The sequence below is a fragment of the Arachis stenosperma genome, chromosome 7 (genome assembly GCF_014773155.1).
Source record: "Arachis stenosperma cultivar V10309 chromosome 7, arast.V10309.gnm1.PFL2, whole genome shotgun sequence".
Classification (NCBI taxonomy): Eukaryota; Viridiplantae; Streptophyta; class Magnoliopsida; order Fabales; family Fabaceae; genus Arachis; species Arachis stenosperma.
Window position 1 is genome coordinate 31,777,969 of NC_080383.1, and position 18,531 is coordinate 31,796,499.

An 18,531-nucleotide genomic window follows, 5' to 3' on the forward strand; every position below is an offset into this window, starting at 1 on the left:
TATGAAGGGAAGAAATTAATGAAAATAAATAAACTAATTTTATTATTCAACTTAATTATCATTTATAACAAATTTTACAGAAATCGTTGCTCCATTCAAGAAAACAAATCTTGCTTAGATTCATCTTGATTTTGACTAAAATTGCATAGTAACCGGATAAATAAGTCCGAAAGAATTTTGCGATGAATTTATAGATTTTTAAAGAAAAAAGAGAAATATTGGGCTACTATTTTTATTAATATTAGCGAGCAGTTTATTTTTATATTATTAAGATTATGATTTAGGATTTAAAATTTAGTATAAAAATATCATTAAAATGTGGGTGTTGACAAAAAAAGGATAAATTTTTTTGATCATGTAGTATTAATAAAAAAAATTAAGTCTTTGAAGAGTTGCATGGTAAACTTAGAGATACGAGATGAAAACGGATGAAAGATTGGAAAGGATGAATCATATCCATCATAGCAATTTCTGAATTTTTTATTTTTCTTTCATGTTAACAAGTTTTTTTTTTCTTTTTTTGCTAGAAATCAAGTATAAATATCATAGATAATAGTTAGGATTCAATGTAATAATGTGCCAAGATTTATTACGTAATTTTATATTTTTTTATGGCATATGTAAAAATGTGGATAATGAGTATTACAGAAAGCATTCATCATCAAGTCAATGAAGTACCAAAATATTCTATTGTGCTAATGAATGTAAGTCGTCTTCCCCTTCTTTTAAATAAGGTTATACCTATATGGATGTTTTATTGTTACCTTCATAATATATATGATACTAGCAAGATTATTTCTTGTTATTTTCATAAACAGAAGTTAAAATATCCAACATAGTTTATGTTTGTTTATTATTGAAGGTTTGAATGATGAGGAGCCACTATCGATACTTTATGGAGCACTATCTAATGAGGTTAGAAATGTATCTCTTTTTTTCAACAAGATTTAAATATATAAACTTTTGTGGTTTTTTGAATCATAACTGAATTTATTAAATGATCATGATCCAGAATATACAATATCACAGCAAAAGAAAGAGGGACAAAGAAACTGATCTATCATTGATTCAAGGAACACCAAGAACACTTCTTCAAAGGATTCACTTCTTATACATATAGACAGAGGAGTCAAGTAACAAATGTAGCTTAAGTTGTAAAAAGTTTGAACATTGAAAGAAGTACAAATTTATTTTGAGATAGCCTAGTACACCCGCTTGTAAATATCTTTTGTCTTGTTGGCAAATATCACATACTATCTTTCTGTATCGATCTTCTTTCATTCTTCTTAAAAGTCTTCTTGATCTTGATCTTCATACAAGATACTTGATCAAAGCTTTCATTATTCAAACTTTATTGGATTACACCTAAAATTATCCAAAATAAATAAAAATATATATCAATTCAAATTTTAACTTTTAAATAATATATTCTCTTTATTTTTTATGAATTATATATACTTGAAAATAATTCATCATATTTTTAAACATATTATCTATTAATAGATGTACATTTTACGATAAATTATGTAATTATCATCCATAATTTTTTTATCCAAAAAATACCTTAAATTAAAAGAAAAATAACATAAATTGTGTTAGTTCAACTTTTACTCATGACCTTGACAAGAAATAATTTGTCTGTAAAACCTATTGCGAACATAACTTAAGCCAAAAGGTAAGCTAAAAGAGAAGAACACCACTACTTACCTTCAATATAAGAGAGAATTTTTTGGTACTTTATTGATTTGATATTGATGAATCTCTTTTCTAAAGCTTACTATCACCATTTCTTCTATACATATATGTGATGTTTAGAAAGATTTGAAATTAAGCAATGGCTCTTGGCATATTTAGAGAAATGAGCCATTATTAGCGCTACAATAATTTAGAGAACACATGGGATTAGAAAATTACTGTAAATTCCAACTGATTTCATGATATTTATACATGTTTTACAGTAAACAACTTGACTTAACTTATGAGAAACGTAGAAGAATTATAAACAAAATTTATAAATAAATTGTCAAGTGTAAATAAAATGTATCTAATCGAGATTTTTTTTTTCTTAGAATGGAGCAATATATTTTATAAAAGTTATTGACTTATTGATTGAAATTAACTTCTTTCCTTTATTGTATATTTCTGTTAATGTAATTCTCTAACACCACAAAAGGTAATTTTTTCTCTACATTAATTTATCATTATAGTTAAAATTATATAATAAATAAATGATTTCAAAATATATTAATAATATTATCAAAGAATAATAATATAACATCTAGGAATAATATCTTGGTACAATTTTATATTGATTTGCTTTGATATTATGTTGTTTCTATTCTACTATTATTATTAGATTATATCATTTGTCAGTAAAGAAACACTTATTGTATATTTTATGTAATATTTTAATATATATATATATATATATATTTTTTTTTTAATTTAAATATATTATTTACCAATTTAAACTGAAATTAGAATATAACATGTTTTCGCATGTTGTAACTACGAAAATGTATCAATTTTTTTTCGTATTTTCAAATTCCTAGATAGCAAAAATGGGATTAATTTGAATATGCATTTTCGCAGTCCATGACTGCGAAAATAGAATTGAATTTTGCCTATATATTTTCAAGCAATGGCTGCATTGACGAAGGAAGGAAGATAAATTGTTTGTACTAAAGTAAGTGTGTGAAAGGAAGTTTTGGGATGAAAAGGGAAAGAAAGGATTTAGTAGAGAAAATGAGAAACAAAAGGTAAGAAAGGATTAATAAATCAAATAATCACGCGCATTATGTATATTACTTGATTGAATGAAGACATGCAAGTAACACCCTATCACACAGAGCTTTACGCTTTAGTCGTAAAACAGAGGTGGTATGGCATTACGACCTCTAAAATAAAAGATATATACATAATATAATCGAAAGATTATAATATCTGAGGAGCCTTCAAGGATGGCTAAAACAAAATCGTAAAGTTAAAGCGCAACACTCAGAAATAACATTTTCTTGCGTATGAAGAAAGCATTGATCATATATATATATATATATATATATATATATATATATATATATATATATATATATATATATATATATATATATATATATGATATACACACACACACAAAGATAATAAGAGTGGAGGGTCAAGGATACAAAATATTCAAGCTCCAAGCTCAACCTGCGAAGCTAAGACTGAACTGGAGAATACATGTACATATATATACAAACCACGTCCGAAAATACTCAAAAAAGAATCCTAGTTCTCCATACAAACTCAATAAGGCAAAAGAGCTAAAAAGAATAAAGAGAAGTCTACCTATATATATATGTATATACACATCAAATTAATCCCAAAAGGTAAAGTCCCAACTCCGCGGTGATAGGAACTCCAGACGCCTAACGAGGTGCCTCTCAACCTGTGTCTAAAAAATACAAATATCCATATGAAACGAGAACCAGGGGTTTTGAGCATGGTAAAGGTGCCATATACATAAGATATAAGGTCCCGAGAAAGGCAGAGGCAATCTTAGAACTTCGACACTCATATTATAAAACTTTAACGCATTAAAACGGAAACCATAAACAGGGTGGTTCTCTAAGGTTCTTAAACTTAACTAAACTCTAACTAAACCCCTCCAAAATCCTTCTCCTTCCTCCAAAATTCTCCAAAACACTAATAGAGTCACACAGACGAACAAAATAGACCAAGGCAACCACAATTAAAGTACAGTTAATGCAGTTAACAAGTATGACAAATAGCATATTGATTCACATAGCCAAACTCAATTAATGCACAAGCAAACAAAACAAGCGTATGCATATGATGTATGCCTACCCTATGGCTGATGAGTCTCATCTGTCGACTTGACATGTCTGGCTGCTAAACCCTGGACAGTCTCCTGTGCGCGCATCCCCAAGAGTCTATGCATAGCTTGTTCTCATTCATAATTAATTTTAGCTCATTGGGGGAATTTTTGGCGAGTTAAAGTACCCAGCCACATCTTGCAACATAGAGTCAACAAAGTATCGAGTTTCGACTTGGAGCACGTGGTGGCAAGCCACTGCATTTATCCAAGGAAACTCATATCTCAGATAAAAGAAGTGCATAAGCCACATTATCATTCATATTCATTCATACTCATGCATAATCATTCATTAGGGCCATATTTATCATATATACATCATATTTTAGCACTTCCCCTACATAATTCATCATGTCTCAAGCTTTTTTCACCTCCAAGTTACCTCTTTTTTATAGCTTAATCCCTTTACTATACTTAAAACTAATATTTTAAGTCTAAAAGAGTAAAAATAGAGGTTTAGAGGTATAAAATCATGGTTAAAATGCAAAAACTCAATTTGCTGAAAAACAGAGCCCCGCATACGTGGCACTTGCCCGCGTACGCAAGCACACCGGACAAAGGCAAATGGCCACGAACATATCCATAAGCCCGCATACGCGCCCCCTTCATTTTCCTTAAAAAGTTGCTAAAATACAGATTTCACATTTTACATTTCCAACTTTCGACGCGCATAACACTTTCGGTAGAAATCGTTTTTCATCCGTTCTTCAAACGGCATAAACTTCACGGACCCGATTTTTATATAATAAAAAGTTTGGAAAAGTTTGGGAGTTTGTAAGTTGAGTTATGGCTCACCGAAGTTTGGCCAAAAATTTAGTTTTTCAAAAAAATCCTCCAACCTCCAACCTCTATCTTACCAAAATCATAACTCATTACCAACACTCCAAGCCTTCAAACAACACCAAAATATACCAAAAAACATCTTATGATTTCACATTCATATCATAGCACTCCCATACACAACTTTCCTAATTCCACCCTCAACCATTCACATTCAATACCACATCTATACTCAATCATCAATATATCAATGTTATTCAAAATAATCATTATTTATCAACACAGAACCCATGTAGAATAAGGATGATTGTCATGGGTCATCCTCAATTTATGAGATGAAGAACGAAAATGCATAAGAGAATGGAATCAAACGTGTATTGAAATAGAAAAAGTAATAGTATTATTCTATGAGAATCAGTAGAGCTCCTAACCCTAACTTAGGAGGTTTAGTCACTCACAGCTTACAGAAAGTAATGTAAAACATGAAAAGGGGAAAAAGATCTCTAACAGTGGTGATCTTTGTTCTATATATAATAACCTAATAACTAAGAAGTACAAAAGTATGATAGACTGGACTAAAGGTGCGAAAGTCCACTCTTGGGCTCACTTTGGTTGAGTACTTGGCCTGAGCTTGGCATCCAACTTGAGGAATGGGCATTGAGCGCCCATTAAGGAGTTGAACGCCCCATAGGGGGTGGTTCTTAGGCGTTCAACGCTGGCTTGTCTCCTTGGGGCGTTAAACGCCATCAGGGGGGTAACTTCTTGGCGTTCAACGCCCAATATGGGCAGGCTCCTTCGTAGAAAAGTATAAACCATTATATATTGCTACAAATCTTTAGAAGTTAGCTTTCCAACTTTGTTGAGAGCGCGTCATTTGGACCTCTGTAGCTCTAGAAATGCTTGTTTGAGTGCATGGAAGTCAGAATCTGACAGCATCTACTACGCTTTCCTTGCCTCTGAATCAGACTTTGCCAAAACTCCTTAATTTCAGCCAGAGATTACCTGAAATCATCATAAAACACAACATCTCAAAGTAGAATTCAAAAATGTGAATTTTGCACTAAAACCTATGAAAACATAATAAAACTTAAACAAAACATAACTAAATCACTATGAAAATGATGCCAAAAAGCATATAAAATATCCGCTCATCAGATTCCTTGTTGACTTACCACATGATCAAGAAACTTCACCTCATCCTTCCAAAATTCACATTTAGATAACTTGGCATACAATTTTCTTTCCTTCAGCATCTGTAGCACAGCCCGTAAGTGTTCCGCATGTTCTTCTTCAATTTTAGAATAAATAAGGATGTCATCAATGAAGACGACGACAAATTTGTCTAAGAACGGACAGAAAATCCGATTCATGTAGTCCATAAACACCGTCGGGGCATTGGCTAGCCCAAGCGACATTATCGTATATTCATAGTGGCCGTAACGAGTTCTGAAGGTAGTTTTTGAAATATCCTCATCTCTCACTCTTATCTGGTGATAACTAGACCTAAGGTCAATCTTAGAAATACCCCAGCATCCTGCAGTTGGTCTATCAGATCCTTAATTCTTGGTAATGGATATTTATTCTTCAAGGTGACTTTGTTCAGTTGCCGGTAGTCTACATACAGACGCATACTTCCATCTTTCTTCTTTACCAGTAATACTGGCGCTCCCCACAGAAAAACACTTGGTCGGATGAAATTCTTACTCATCAGTTCTTTCAGCTGAGATTTAAGTTCAGTCAATTCCAACAGTGACATTCGGTAAAGCGCAATTGAGATTGGCCCAGCTCCATGCACCAACACAATCGCAAACTCGATTTCTCGAGGAGGAGAAAATTCGGGAATGTAGTCCAAAAACACTTCAGGAAATTCATTCACGACCAAAATCAGTTTTAAACTTTGATCCTCACCCAACGCATTCACAGCTAATAGCATAACACCCTGACATTCATATTTAGAACAGCTTACTACAACAGAGTTCAGATAATAACCCTTCACTACAACCGGTCCTTCTGACCCTTCCGACATAAAATGCAATGACCTTTTAGAACAGTCAAGCAGAACGTAATTCTTAGACAACCAATCCAATTCCAAGATGAGATCAAGACCAGTCATTGGCAAACAAATTAGATCATGGACAAAATCTCGCTGTTTAACTCATAACGAAACTTGTGGACAGCCTAATCTAGTCACAACAGCTTTAAAAGTAGCATTATGAACTTTCAAATCATAATCCAACATAATCATCCTCAATCCTAACTTACTAGCCTTCTCGAATACTATGAACGAATGTGTCACTCCAAAATCAAATAAAGCATTTAAAATTTTACCAGCTATTTCACATTTACCTCTAATTAGTGTCTCGGATCCCTCGGCACCTACAGCAGATGTAGTGAACACTCGTCCTGGTTGTTGGGCTCTCCCAGCTTCATACTTTTTCTTCTCCGAACAATTCCAGGCCATCTGCCCAGCTCGTCCACAAAAGTAGCACACACCTAATCCAACTCTGCAAAGAACTCCAGGATGATAACTCCCGCACCTCGAACTCGGCTCATTCTGTGGCTGCTTTCTAAACCTTCTCCCACAATTATCATTGTTATTAGGCATGCGGAAGTTGTTCTGACCTTGATTCGATTGTGGTACAAAGCCTCCACACTTAAAAGTCCTACCCCTTGGTGCGAAGTTCCTCCCTTGGTTTCTCCGGAAAGGAATCCTTTGGCTCCCTTTCTCCACTATTGCGTTCCTTACACACTCTTCCACGACTCGGCTGTTATTCACAAGTTCAGGAAAAAACCATAATCTTCATCGATCCAACGGAGCTCAAAATGTCACTCCGAAGTCCTCCCTCGTACTTTATACATTTTTATTCAGCAAAATCTTCCGAAGCACCTTGGCAGATTCAGGAAAACTGGCACAGTTCTTCAAATTTATTAGTGTACTCAGCAACAGACATCTGACCTTATTTTAATTACAGCAGCTCAAGCTCCTTAGCATTCCTAACTGAACTAGGAAAGTATTTCCTATAGAACTCCGTCCAAAACACTTCCCAAGACATTACAGTGCCATCTGGTTGTAGAATATGTCGTGTTTCCTGCCACCAGTATTAAGCTTCACCCTGTAACTGGTAGGTCCCAAACTCCACCCATTGTTCTTTTGGAACCTGTTGAGCTTGCAAAGCCAACTCCATTTCTTGGAGTCAGTTATCGACTTCTGTAGGGTTTGTGGTTTCTCTGAAGGTTGGAGGATGCACCTTCAAAAAAGTAGCAAGTGTCATCAGCCTCTCTTCACCGTTATTCCCATTCCCATTATTCATTTGATTTCCCAACGCTTCTGCTGTCGCTTGCATCGCGACAACCATGTTTTCCAAGGCAGCCATAAAGTCCACAGGGTTGTTTCTCGCCGTTTCAGGGTTTGCATTACCTATTCTACCTCTGCCTCGCCTGCGACCGCGTCCACGAGTCGACATCGGGTCCCTGTTCACACCAAACAAGTGATATCAAGTTGATCAGTCTCAAGTTTAGTACTTCAAAGTTTCAAATGCATGCTCATAAACATTCATGCCACATACATCACTTAAATAACCTAATTTAGCATGTAAAGACTCCCAGAGTATGCCTAAAAGGTGCTCTAAAACTATGCAACAACGTAGCCTATCCGTTTGTAGATATTTTTACTTTAGAATTTTGTATCTCATGATTTTGTTCTTGATAGTAGAGATCCCTCAACATTCACCAATCAAAGCGCGTACACAAGGACAAAGTATCCACATCCTTATAAGACATGTTTTGCTTTCCTCTCCAACCGATGTATGGGCGATTTTGATTGTAAATGTGGGAGACTATGATATCATTCCTATCATCAAGAAAAAAAATTGTGAATCCTCGGTTGTTATACATTGCACTACCATTCACGCAAAAAGAGAGGGACAACATGGAGGGAGACCATGATAATTTTGAGGACCCATAGCTAGAATTTCTTTTCATACTTTCTTATTCGACATTTTTTTATTTTGTTTATTACTTTGTTGTTTGACATTTCTTTTATTTCATACATTTAATTTGACATAAAAAATATTTGACATCTTCATTTGTTGTTTTATTTAAAAATAAAATTTTGTTTTAATTATGTTTAATGGTAAATAAATATTGATTGTAGAAATTAATTTTTCCATAATCTGAATATTACCTTCGAATTTACAAAGAAAAAATTTTGTACATAATTCATTATTTCAATTTTCAAAATTAAAATTATTAATAACTACTGTCAGAATTACGGACAAAGATATTTGACGATGATAATTACTGTTAGATTTAATCTGATGTAATTGTTAAATAGTTTTGTCAATTCTGGTGATATTTTTCGTCTGATAAATCCGATGGTAACAATTTTTTGCCGAGCTTATTTTTGAGAAATGTTGTCTAACAAGAATATATTTTCATTGAATAATTATAGAGAATCCATCATAAGTTCAACAGTTTCGACCTAATTTTTTGTAGTAAACAAAAAGTAAAGAAGAAGAAAACAATGATAAAATTGGAATATAAAAAGGATTTAGATAGTAAAAATAAAATTGAAATTTATTTTATATACTGAGGATAAAATTATTAAAATAAAAATATTTTTTAAGAATTTTAAAATGTTTGGGATAAAAAAATACTTTATATATTATATTATTAGGATCACTATATTATGATGAATATGATAAAATATGTGTTTTTTGGTGCGCGAAATTGTGAACAATACTTTTTCACAACTCTCATAATCCCTGGTCATGAACTCCAAAAACTTGGTGGTTCAATTCCATGGCATTACACAACTTCGCACAACTAACCAGCAAGTGCACTGGGTCGTCCAAGTAATACCTTACGTGAGTAAGGGTCGATCCCACGGAGATTGTTAGCATTGAAGCAAGCTATGGTCATCTTGTAAATCTTAGTCAGGCAAACTCAAATGTATATGATGATGAACGAAAATAATATGAAAGATAAGGATAGTGATACTTATGTATATCATTGGTGTAAGAGCTTCAGACAAGCGTATGAAGATGCCTTCCCTTCCGTCTCTCTGCTTTCCTACTGCCTTCATCCAATCCTTCTTACTCCTTTCCATGGCAAGCTCGTGTAGGGTTTCACTGTTGTCAGCAGCTACCTCCCATCCGCGCAGTGAAAGCTAATGCACGCACTCTGTCACAGTACTGCCAATCACCGGTTTGGTTCCCTCCCCTACCGGAATAGAATCACTCTTTTGCGTCTGTCACTAACGCCCAGTAGGTTACAGGTTTGAAGCACGTCACAGTCATTCAATCATTGAATCCTACTCAGAATACCACAGACAAGGTTAGACCTTCCGGATTCTCTTGAATGCTGCCATCAGTTCTTGCCTATACCACGAAGACTCTGATCTCACGGAATGGTTGGCTCGTTTGTCAGGCGAGCACTCGGTTGTCAGGCGATCAACCATGCATCGTGCAATCAGGAATCCAAGAGATATTCACTAAGCCTCAGATGCTTGTAGAACAAGAATGGTTGTCAGTCACCTTGTTCATGGGTGAGAATGGTGATGGGCGTCAATCATCACCTTCATCATGTTGAAGAACAAGTGATATCTTGGTAAAAGAACAAGTGGAATTGAATGGAAGAACAATAGTAATTGCATTAATACTCGAGGTACAGCAGAGCTCCACACCTTAATCTATGGTGTGTAGAAACTCCACCGTTGAAAATACATAAGAACAAGGTCTAGGCATGGCCGAATGGCCAGCCTCCCAAAGGTCTAAGATAGCATAAAAACAAAGATAGCTACCAAAGTCTCTCCTCTCTAATACAATAGCAAAAGGTCCTACTTATAGAAAACTAGTAGCCTAAGGTGTACAGAGATGAGTAAAAGACATAAAAATCCACTTCCGGGCCCACTTGGTGTGTGCTTGGGCTGAGCAATGAAGCAATTTCGTGTAGAGACTCTCCTTGGAGTTAAACGCCAGCTTTAGTGCCAGTTTGGGCGTTTAACTCCCAATTAGGTGCCAGTTCCGGCGTTTAACGCTGGAATTTCTTGAGGTGACTTTGAACGCCGGTTTGGGCCATCAAATCTTGGGCAAAGTATGGACTATTATATATTGCTGGAAAGCCCAGGATGTCTACTTTCCAACGCCGTTGAGAGCGCGCCAATTGGGCTTCTGTAGCTCCAGAAAATCCACTTCGAGTGCAGGGAGGTCAGAATCCAACAGCATCTGCAGTCCTTTTGAGTCTCTGGATCAGATTTTTGCTCAGATCCCTCAATTTCAGCCAGAAAATACCTGAAATCACAGAAAAACACACAAACTCATAGTAAAGTCCAGAAAAGTGAATTTTAACTAAAAACTAATAAAATATACTAAAAACTAACTAGATCATACTAAAAATATACTAAAAACAATGCCAAAAAGCATACAAATTATCCGCTCATCACAACACCAAACTTAAATTGTTGCTTGTCCCCAAGCAACTGAAGATCAAATAAGATAAAAAGAAGAGAATATGCAATGAACTCCAAAAACATCTATGAAGATCAGTATTAATTAGATGAGCGGGGCTTTTAACTTTTTGCCTCTGAATAGTTTTGGCATCTCACTCTATCCCTTGTAATTCAGAATGATTGGCTTCTTTAGGAACTTAGAATCCAGATAGTGTTAATGATTCTCCTAGTAAAGTATGATGATTCTTGAACATAGCTATTTATTGAGTCTTGGCTGTGGCCCAAAGCACTCTGTCTTCCAGTATTACCACCGGATACATACATGCCACAGACACATAATTGGGTGAACCTTTTCAGATTGTGACTCAGCTTTGCTAAAGTCCCCAATTAGAGGTGTCCAGGGTTCTTAAGCACACTCTTATTTGCCTTGGATCATAACTTTATTTCTTTCTTTTTCTTTCTTTTTTTTTCTTTTTCGGTTTTTTTTTTCCTTTTTTTTTTTTTTGCTTTTTCTTGCTTCAAGAATCATTTTTAATGATTTTTCAGATCCTCAGTAACATGTCTCCTTTTTCATCATTCTTTCAAGAGCCAACATTCATGAACCACAAATTCAAAAGACATATGCACTGTTCAAGCATACATTCAGAGAACAAAAGTGTTGCCACCACATCAAAATAATTAAACTATTGTAAAATTCAGAATTCATGCAATTCTTTCCTTTTCAGTTAAGCACGTTTTTATTTAAGAGAGGTGATGGATTCATAGGACATTCATAACTTTAAGGCATAGACACTAAGACACTAATGATCACAAGACACAAACATGGATAACCATAAGCATAAAAATCGAAAAACAGAAGAATAAAGAACAAGGAAATCAAGGAATGGGTCCACCTTAGTGATGGCGGCTCTTTCTTGCTCTTGAAGATCCTATGGAGTGCTTGAGCTCCTCAATGTCTCTTCCTTGTCTTTGTTGCTCCTCTCTCATGATTCTTTGGTCTTCTCTAATTTCATGGAGGAGAATGGAGTGTTCTTGATGCTCCACCCTTAGTTGTCCCATGTTGGAACTCAATTCTCCTAGGGAGGTGTTTAATTGCTCCCAATAATTTTGTGGAGGAAAGTGCATCCCTTGAGGCATCTCAGGGATCTCTTGATGAGAGGGGTCTCTTGTGTACTCCATCCTTTTCTTGGTGATGGGCTTGTCCTCATCAATGGGGGTATCTCCCTCTATGTCAACTCCAACTGAATAACAGAGGTGACAAATGAGGTGAGGAAAGGCTAACCTTGCCAAAGTGGAGGTCTTGTCCGCCACCTTGTAGAGTTCTTGGGCTATAACCTCATGAACTTCCACTTCTTCTCCAATCATGATGCTATGGATCATGATAGCCCGGTCTATGGTAACTTCGGACCGGTTGCTAGTGGGAATGATTGAGCGTTGTATGAACTCTAACCATCCTCTAGCCACGGGCTTGAGGTCATGCCTTCTCAATTGAACCGGCTTTCCTCTTGAATCTTGCTTCCATTGTGCGCCCTCTTCACATATGGTTGTGAGGACTTGGTCCAACCTTTGATCAAAGTTGACCCTTCTAGTGTAAGGATGCTCATCTCCTTGCATCATAGGCAAGTTGAACGCCACCCTCACACTCTCCGGACTGAAACCCAAGTATTTCCCCCGAACCATAGTGAGATAATTCTTTGGGTTCGGGTTCACACTTTGGTCATGGTTCTTTGTGATCCATGCATTGGCATAGAACTCTTGAACCATCAAGATTCTGACTTGTTGAATGGGGTTGGTGAGTACTTCCCAACCTCTTCTTCGGATCTCATGGCGGATCTCCGGATATTCACCCTTTTTGAGTGAAAAGGGGACCTCGGGGATCACCTTCTTCAAGGCCACAACTTCATAGAAGTGGTCTTGATGCACCCTTGAGAGGAATCTATCCATCTCCCATGACTCGGAGGTAGAAGCCTTTGCCTTCCCTTTCCTCTTTTTAGAGGTTTCTCCGGCCTTGGATGCCATAAATGGTTATGGAAAAACGAAAAAGCAATGCTTTTACCACACCAAACTTAAAATGTTTGCTCGTCCTCGAGCAAAAGAAGAAAGACGAGAGTAGAAGAAGAAGAAATGAGGAAGAGGGGGAAGGTGGTGTGTTCGGCCAAGAAGGGAAAGAAGGGGTGTTTAGGTTGTGTGAAAATGAAGGGTTGAAGAAGGGTATATATAGGAGAGAGGGGGGTTAATGGTTCGGCCATGATGGGTGGGTTTGGGAGGGAAAGTGGTTTGAATTTGAAGGGTGAGGTTGGTGGGGTTTCATGAAGGATGGATGGGATTTGATAGGTGAAGGGTTTTTGGGGAAGAGTTATTGAGGTGATTGGTGAATGGGGGAAGAAGAGAAAGATTGATGGTGGGGTCCTGTGGGGTCCACAGATCCTGTGGTGTCAAGGAAAAGTCATCCCTGCACCAAATGTTGCTCAAAATCACGTTTTGAGCTATTTCTGGCGTTAAACGCCGGGCTGGTGCCCATTCCTGGCGTTTAACGCCAAGTTGTTGCCCTTTTCTGGCGTTTAACGCCAGTCTGGTGCCCCTTTCTGGCGTTAAACGCCCAGAATGGTGCCAGACTGGGCGTTAAACGCCCAACTGCTAGGCTTACTGGCGTTTAAACGCCAACAGCTTCTTCCTCCAGGGTGTGCTGTTTTTCTTCCTGTTTTTCATTCTGTTTTTGCTTTTTTCATTGTTTTTGTGACTTCTTATGATCATCAACCTACAAAAAAGATAAAATAACAAAAGAAAATAGTTAACTATAAAACATTGGGTTGCCTCCCAACAAGCGCTTCTTTAATGTCATTAGCTTGACAGAGGACTCTCATGGAGCCTCAGAAATACTCAGAACCGTGTTGGAACCTCCCAACACCAAACTTAGAGTTTGAATGTGGGGGTTCAACACCAAACTTAGAGTTTGGTTGTGGCCTCCCAACACCAAACTTAGAGTTTGACTGTGGGGGCTCTGCTTGGCTCTGTTTTGAGAGAAGCTCTTCATGCTTCCTCTCCATGATGATAGAGGGATGTCCTTGGGCCTTAAACACCAAGGATTCTTCATTCACTTGAATGATCAACTCTCCTCTATCAACATCAATCACAGCCTTTGCTGTGGCTAGGAAGGGTCTGCCAAGGATGATGGATTCATCCATGCACTTCCCAGTCTCTAGGACTATGAAATCAGTAGGGATGTAATGGTCTTCAATCTTCACCAAAACATTCTCTACAAGTCCATGAGCTTGTTTTCTTGAATTGTCTGCCATCTCTAATGAGATTCTTGCAGCTTGCACCTCAAAGATCCCTAATTTCTCCATTACAGAGAGGGGCATGAGGTTTACACTTGACCCTAAGTCACACAAGGCCTTCTTGAAGGTCATGGTGCCTATGGTACAAGGTATAGAAAACTTCCCAGGATCTTGCCTCTTTTGAGGCAGTTTCTGCCTAGACAAGTCATCCAGTTCTTTGGTGAGCAAGGGTGGTTCATCCTCCCAAGTCTCATTTCCAAATAACTTGTCATTTAGCTTCATGATTGCTCCAAGGTATTTAGCAACTTGCTCTTCAGTGACATACTCATCCTCTTCAGAGGAAGAATACTCATCAGAGCTCATGAAAGGCAGAAGTAAGTCCAATGGAATCTCTATGGTCTCATTTTGAGCCTCAGATTCCCATTGGTCCTCTTTAAGGAACTCAGAGGAGATTGGTACACGCCCACTGAGGTCTTCCTCAGTGGCGTCCTCCTCCTCTCTTTCCTCTCCACATTCGGCCATGTCTATGGCTTTGCACTCTCCTTTTGGATTTTCTTCTGTATTGCTTGGGAGAGTACTTGGAGGGAGTTCAGTAACTTTCTTGCTCAGCTGTCCCACTTGTCCTTCCAAATTTCTGATGGAGGACCTTGTTTCATTCATGAAACTTTGAGTGGTCTTTATTAGATCAGAGACCATTGTTGCTAAGTCAGAAGTATTCTGCTTAGAGTTCTCTGTCTGTTGCTGAGAAGATGATGGAAAAGGCTTGTTATTGCTAAACCTGTTTCTTCCACCATTATTATTATTGAAACCTTGTTGAGGTCTCTCTTGATTCTTCCATGAGAGATTTGGGTGATTTCTCAATGAAGAATTATAGGTGTTTCCATAGGGTTCTCCTAGGTAATTCACCTCTTCCATGGAAGGGTTCTCAGGATCATAAGCTTCTTCCTCAAATGAAGCATCCTTAGTACTGTTTGGTGCATTTTGCATTCCAGACAGACTTTGAGAGATCAAATTGACTTGTTGAGTCAATATCTTGTTCTGAGCCAATATGGCATTCAGAGTGTCAATCTCAAGAACTCCTTTCTTCTGACTAGTCCCATTGTTCATAGGATTCCTTTCAGAAGTGTACATGAATTGGTTATTTGCAACCATTTCAATCAGCTCTTGAGCTTCTGCAGGCGTCTTCTTCAGATGAAGAGATCCTCCAGCAGAGCTATCCAAAGACATCTTGGATAGTTCAGAGAGACCATCATAGAAAATACCTATGATGCTCCATTCAGAAAGCATGTCAGAAGGACATTTTCTGATTAATTGTTTGTATCTTTCCCAAGCTTCATAGAGGGATTCTCCATCCTTCTGTCTGAAGGTTTGGACTTCCACTCTAAGCTTACTCCATCTTTGTGGTGGAAAGAACTTTGCCAAGAAGGCATTGACTAGCTTTTCCCAAGAGTCCAGGCTTTCTTTAGGTTGAGAATCCAACCATATTCTAGCTCTGTCTCTTACAGCAAAAGGGAATAGCATCAGTCTATAGACCTCAGGGTTAACCCCATTAGTCTTGACTGTGTCACAGATTTGCAAGAATTCAGCTAAGAACTGATGAGGATCTTCCATTGGAAGTCCATGGAACTTGCAATTCTGTTGCATTAGAGAAACTAATTGAGGCTTAAGCTCAAAGTTGTTTGCTCCAATGGCAGGGATAGAGATGCTTCTCCCATAGAAGTCGGGAGTAGGTGCAGTGAAGTCACCCAGCACCTTTCTTGCATTGTTGGCATTGTTGTTGTTTTCGGCTGCCATGTGTTCTTCTTCTTTGAAGAATTCGGTCAGGTCCTCTAAAGAGAGTTGTGCTTTGGCTTCTCTTAGCTTTCTCTTCAAGGTCCTTTCGGGTTCAGGGTCAGCTTCAACAAGAATGCCTTTGTCTCTGCTCCTGCTCATATGAAAGAGAAGAGAAAAAGAAAATATGGAATCCTCTATGTCACAGTATAGAGATTCCTTGAAGTGTCAGAGAAAAATAGAAATAGAAAGAAGAAGGAGAAGAAGAATTCGAACTTTAATTAGATAAGGTTCGAATTGTGCATTTAGAAGGAGTGGTACTCCATAAATAGAGGGATGTGGGAAGGAGGGAAGAGGATTTTCGAAAATTTAATTAAAAAGATGTTGATAATTTTCGAAAATTGAGAGTGAAAAAGAAATCAAGTGAATTTTGAAAAAGATTTTGAAATTTAGAAATCAAAAAGATTTGATTGAAAACTATTTTGAAAAAGATGAGGTTAAAAAGATTTGATTGAAAAGTTATGGTTTTAAAAAGATGTGATTGAGAAGATATGATTTGAAAACAATTTTAAAAGATATGATTTGAAAATAATTTGAAAAGATATGATTTAAAAAAAAATTAATGACTTGCCTAACAAGAAAAGATATGATTCAAACATTAAACCTTTCTCAACAGAAAAGGCAACAAATTTGAGATGTTCAATCAAATCATTAATTGTTAGTAAGTATCTTTGAAAAAGGAAAGAAATTGATTTTGAAAACATTTGATTGAAAAGATATGATTTGAAAAAGATTTGATTTTGAAAAACTTTGAAAACTTGAAAAAAAATTGATTTTGAAAACAAAATCTTCCCCCTAGCACCATCCTGGCGTTAAACGCCCAGAATGGTATACATTCTGGCGTTTAACGCCCAAAATGCTACCTTTTTGGGCGTTAAACGCCCAACCAGGTACCCTGGCTGGCGTTTAAACGCCAGTCTGCCTTCTTCACTGGGCATTTTTGAATGCTCAGCTTTTTCTGTATAATTCCTCTGCAGCATGTTCTGAATCTTCAATTCTTTGTATCATTGACTTGAAAAGACACAAATTAAAAATATTTTTGGATTTTTAATAATCAAAATGCAACAAGAATCAAATAACAATGCATGCAAGACACCAAACTTAGCAGTTTGTATACTACTGACACTAACAATATGAGGATGCATATGAGACACACAAAATACTTCAAGTCAATAGAGTTCAAAGATTAGAACACAAAAATCATCAAGAATTACTTGAGGATCTTTAAGACACATGAATGCATGCAATTGACACCAAACTTAAGATGAGACACTAGACTTAAGCAAGAAGCATCAAATATTTTTGGTTTTTATGATTTTGCAAATTTTTTTGTATTTTTCGAAAATTAAGTGGAAAAAGATATCAAAATTCTCAATGAGAATTCCAGGAATCAGTGCAATGCTAGTCTAAGACTCCGGTCCAGGAATTAGACATGGCTTCACAGCCAGCCAAGCTTTCAAAGAAAGCTTCGGTCCAAAACACTAGACATGGCCAAAGGCCAGCCAAGCCTTAGCAGATCACTGCTCCAAAAGCAAGATTGATAAAAATCAACAAGCTCTTGTGATGATAAGTTGAAACCTCGGTCCAATCAGATTAGACATGGCTTCTCAGCCAACCAGATTTCAGCAAATCATCATGAAACTCTAGAATTCATCTTTAAGAATTTCGAAAAAATAAATACCTAATCTAAGCAACAAGATGAACCGTCAGTTGTCCAAACTAGAACAATCCCAGGCGTTGTTACCAAAAGCTTGCTCAAAACTTGAACAATCCCCGGCAACGGCGCCAAAAACTTGGTGCGTGAAATTGTGAACAATACTTTTTCACAACTCTCGTAATCCCTGGTCATGAACTCCAAAAACTTGGTGGTTCAATTCCATGGCATTACACAACTTTGCACAACTAACCAGCAAGTGCACTGGGTCGTCCAAGTAATACCTTACGTGAGTAAGGGTCGATCCCACGGAGATTGTTAGCATTGAAGCAAGCTATGGTCATCTTGTAAATCTTAGTCAGGCAAACTCAAATGTATATGATGATGAACGAAAATAATATGAAAGATAAGGATAGTGATACTTATGTATATCATTGGTGTAAGAGCTTCAGACAAGCGTATGAAGATGCCTTCCCTTCCGTCTCTCTGCTTTTCTACTGCCTTCATCCAATCCTTCTTACTCCTTTCCATGGCAAGCTCGTGTAGGGTTTCACTGTTGTCAGCAGCTACCTCCCATCCGCGCAGTGAAAGCTAATGCACGCACTCTGTCACAGTACTGCCAATCACCGGTTTGGTTCCCTCCCCTACCGGAATAGAATCACTCTTT

At 37.0% G+C, this 18,531-nt stretch overlaps 1 protein-coding gene and 1 non-coding gene across 2 annotated transcripts; one reads left to right on the plus strand and one right to left on the minus strand.

Annotated features, from left to right (window-relative positions):
- Positions 1-6,809: 6,809 nt before the first annotated feature.
- Positions 6,810-8,118, minus strand: LOC130939666 (uncharacterized). Its single transcript, XM_057867755.1, has 3 exons — positions 7,903-8,118; positions 7,625-7,743; positions 6,810-7,419 (listed from the first exon to the last, which is right to left on the minus strand). The coding sequence occupies exons 1-3, from the start codon at positions 8,116-8,118 to the stop codon at positions 6,810-6,812; spliced, it is 945 nt and encodes a 314-aa protein (XP_057723738.1).
- Positions 8,119-15,661: 7,543 nt separating this feature from the next.
- Positions 15,662-15,769, plus strand: LOC130942815 (small nucleolar RNA R71). The gene has a single exon (XR_009071365.1). It is a non-coding gene; the product is annotated as a small nucleolar RNA R71 (small nucleolar RNA).
- Positions 15,770-18,531: the final 2,762 nt, after the last annotated feature.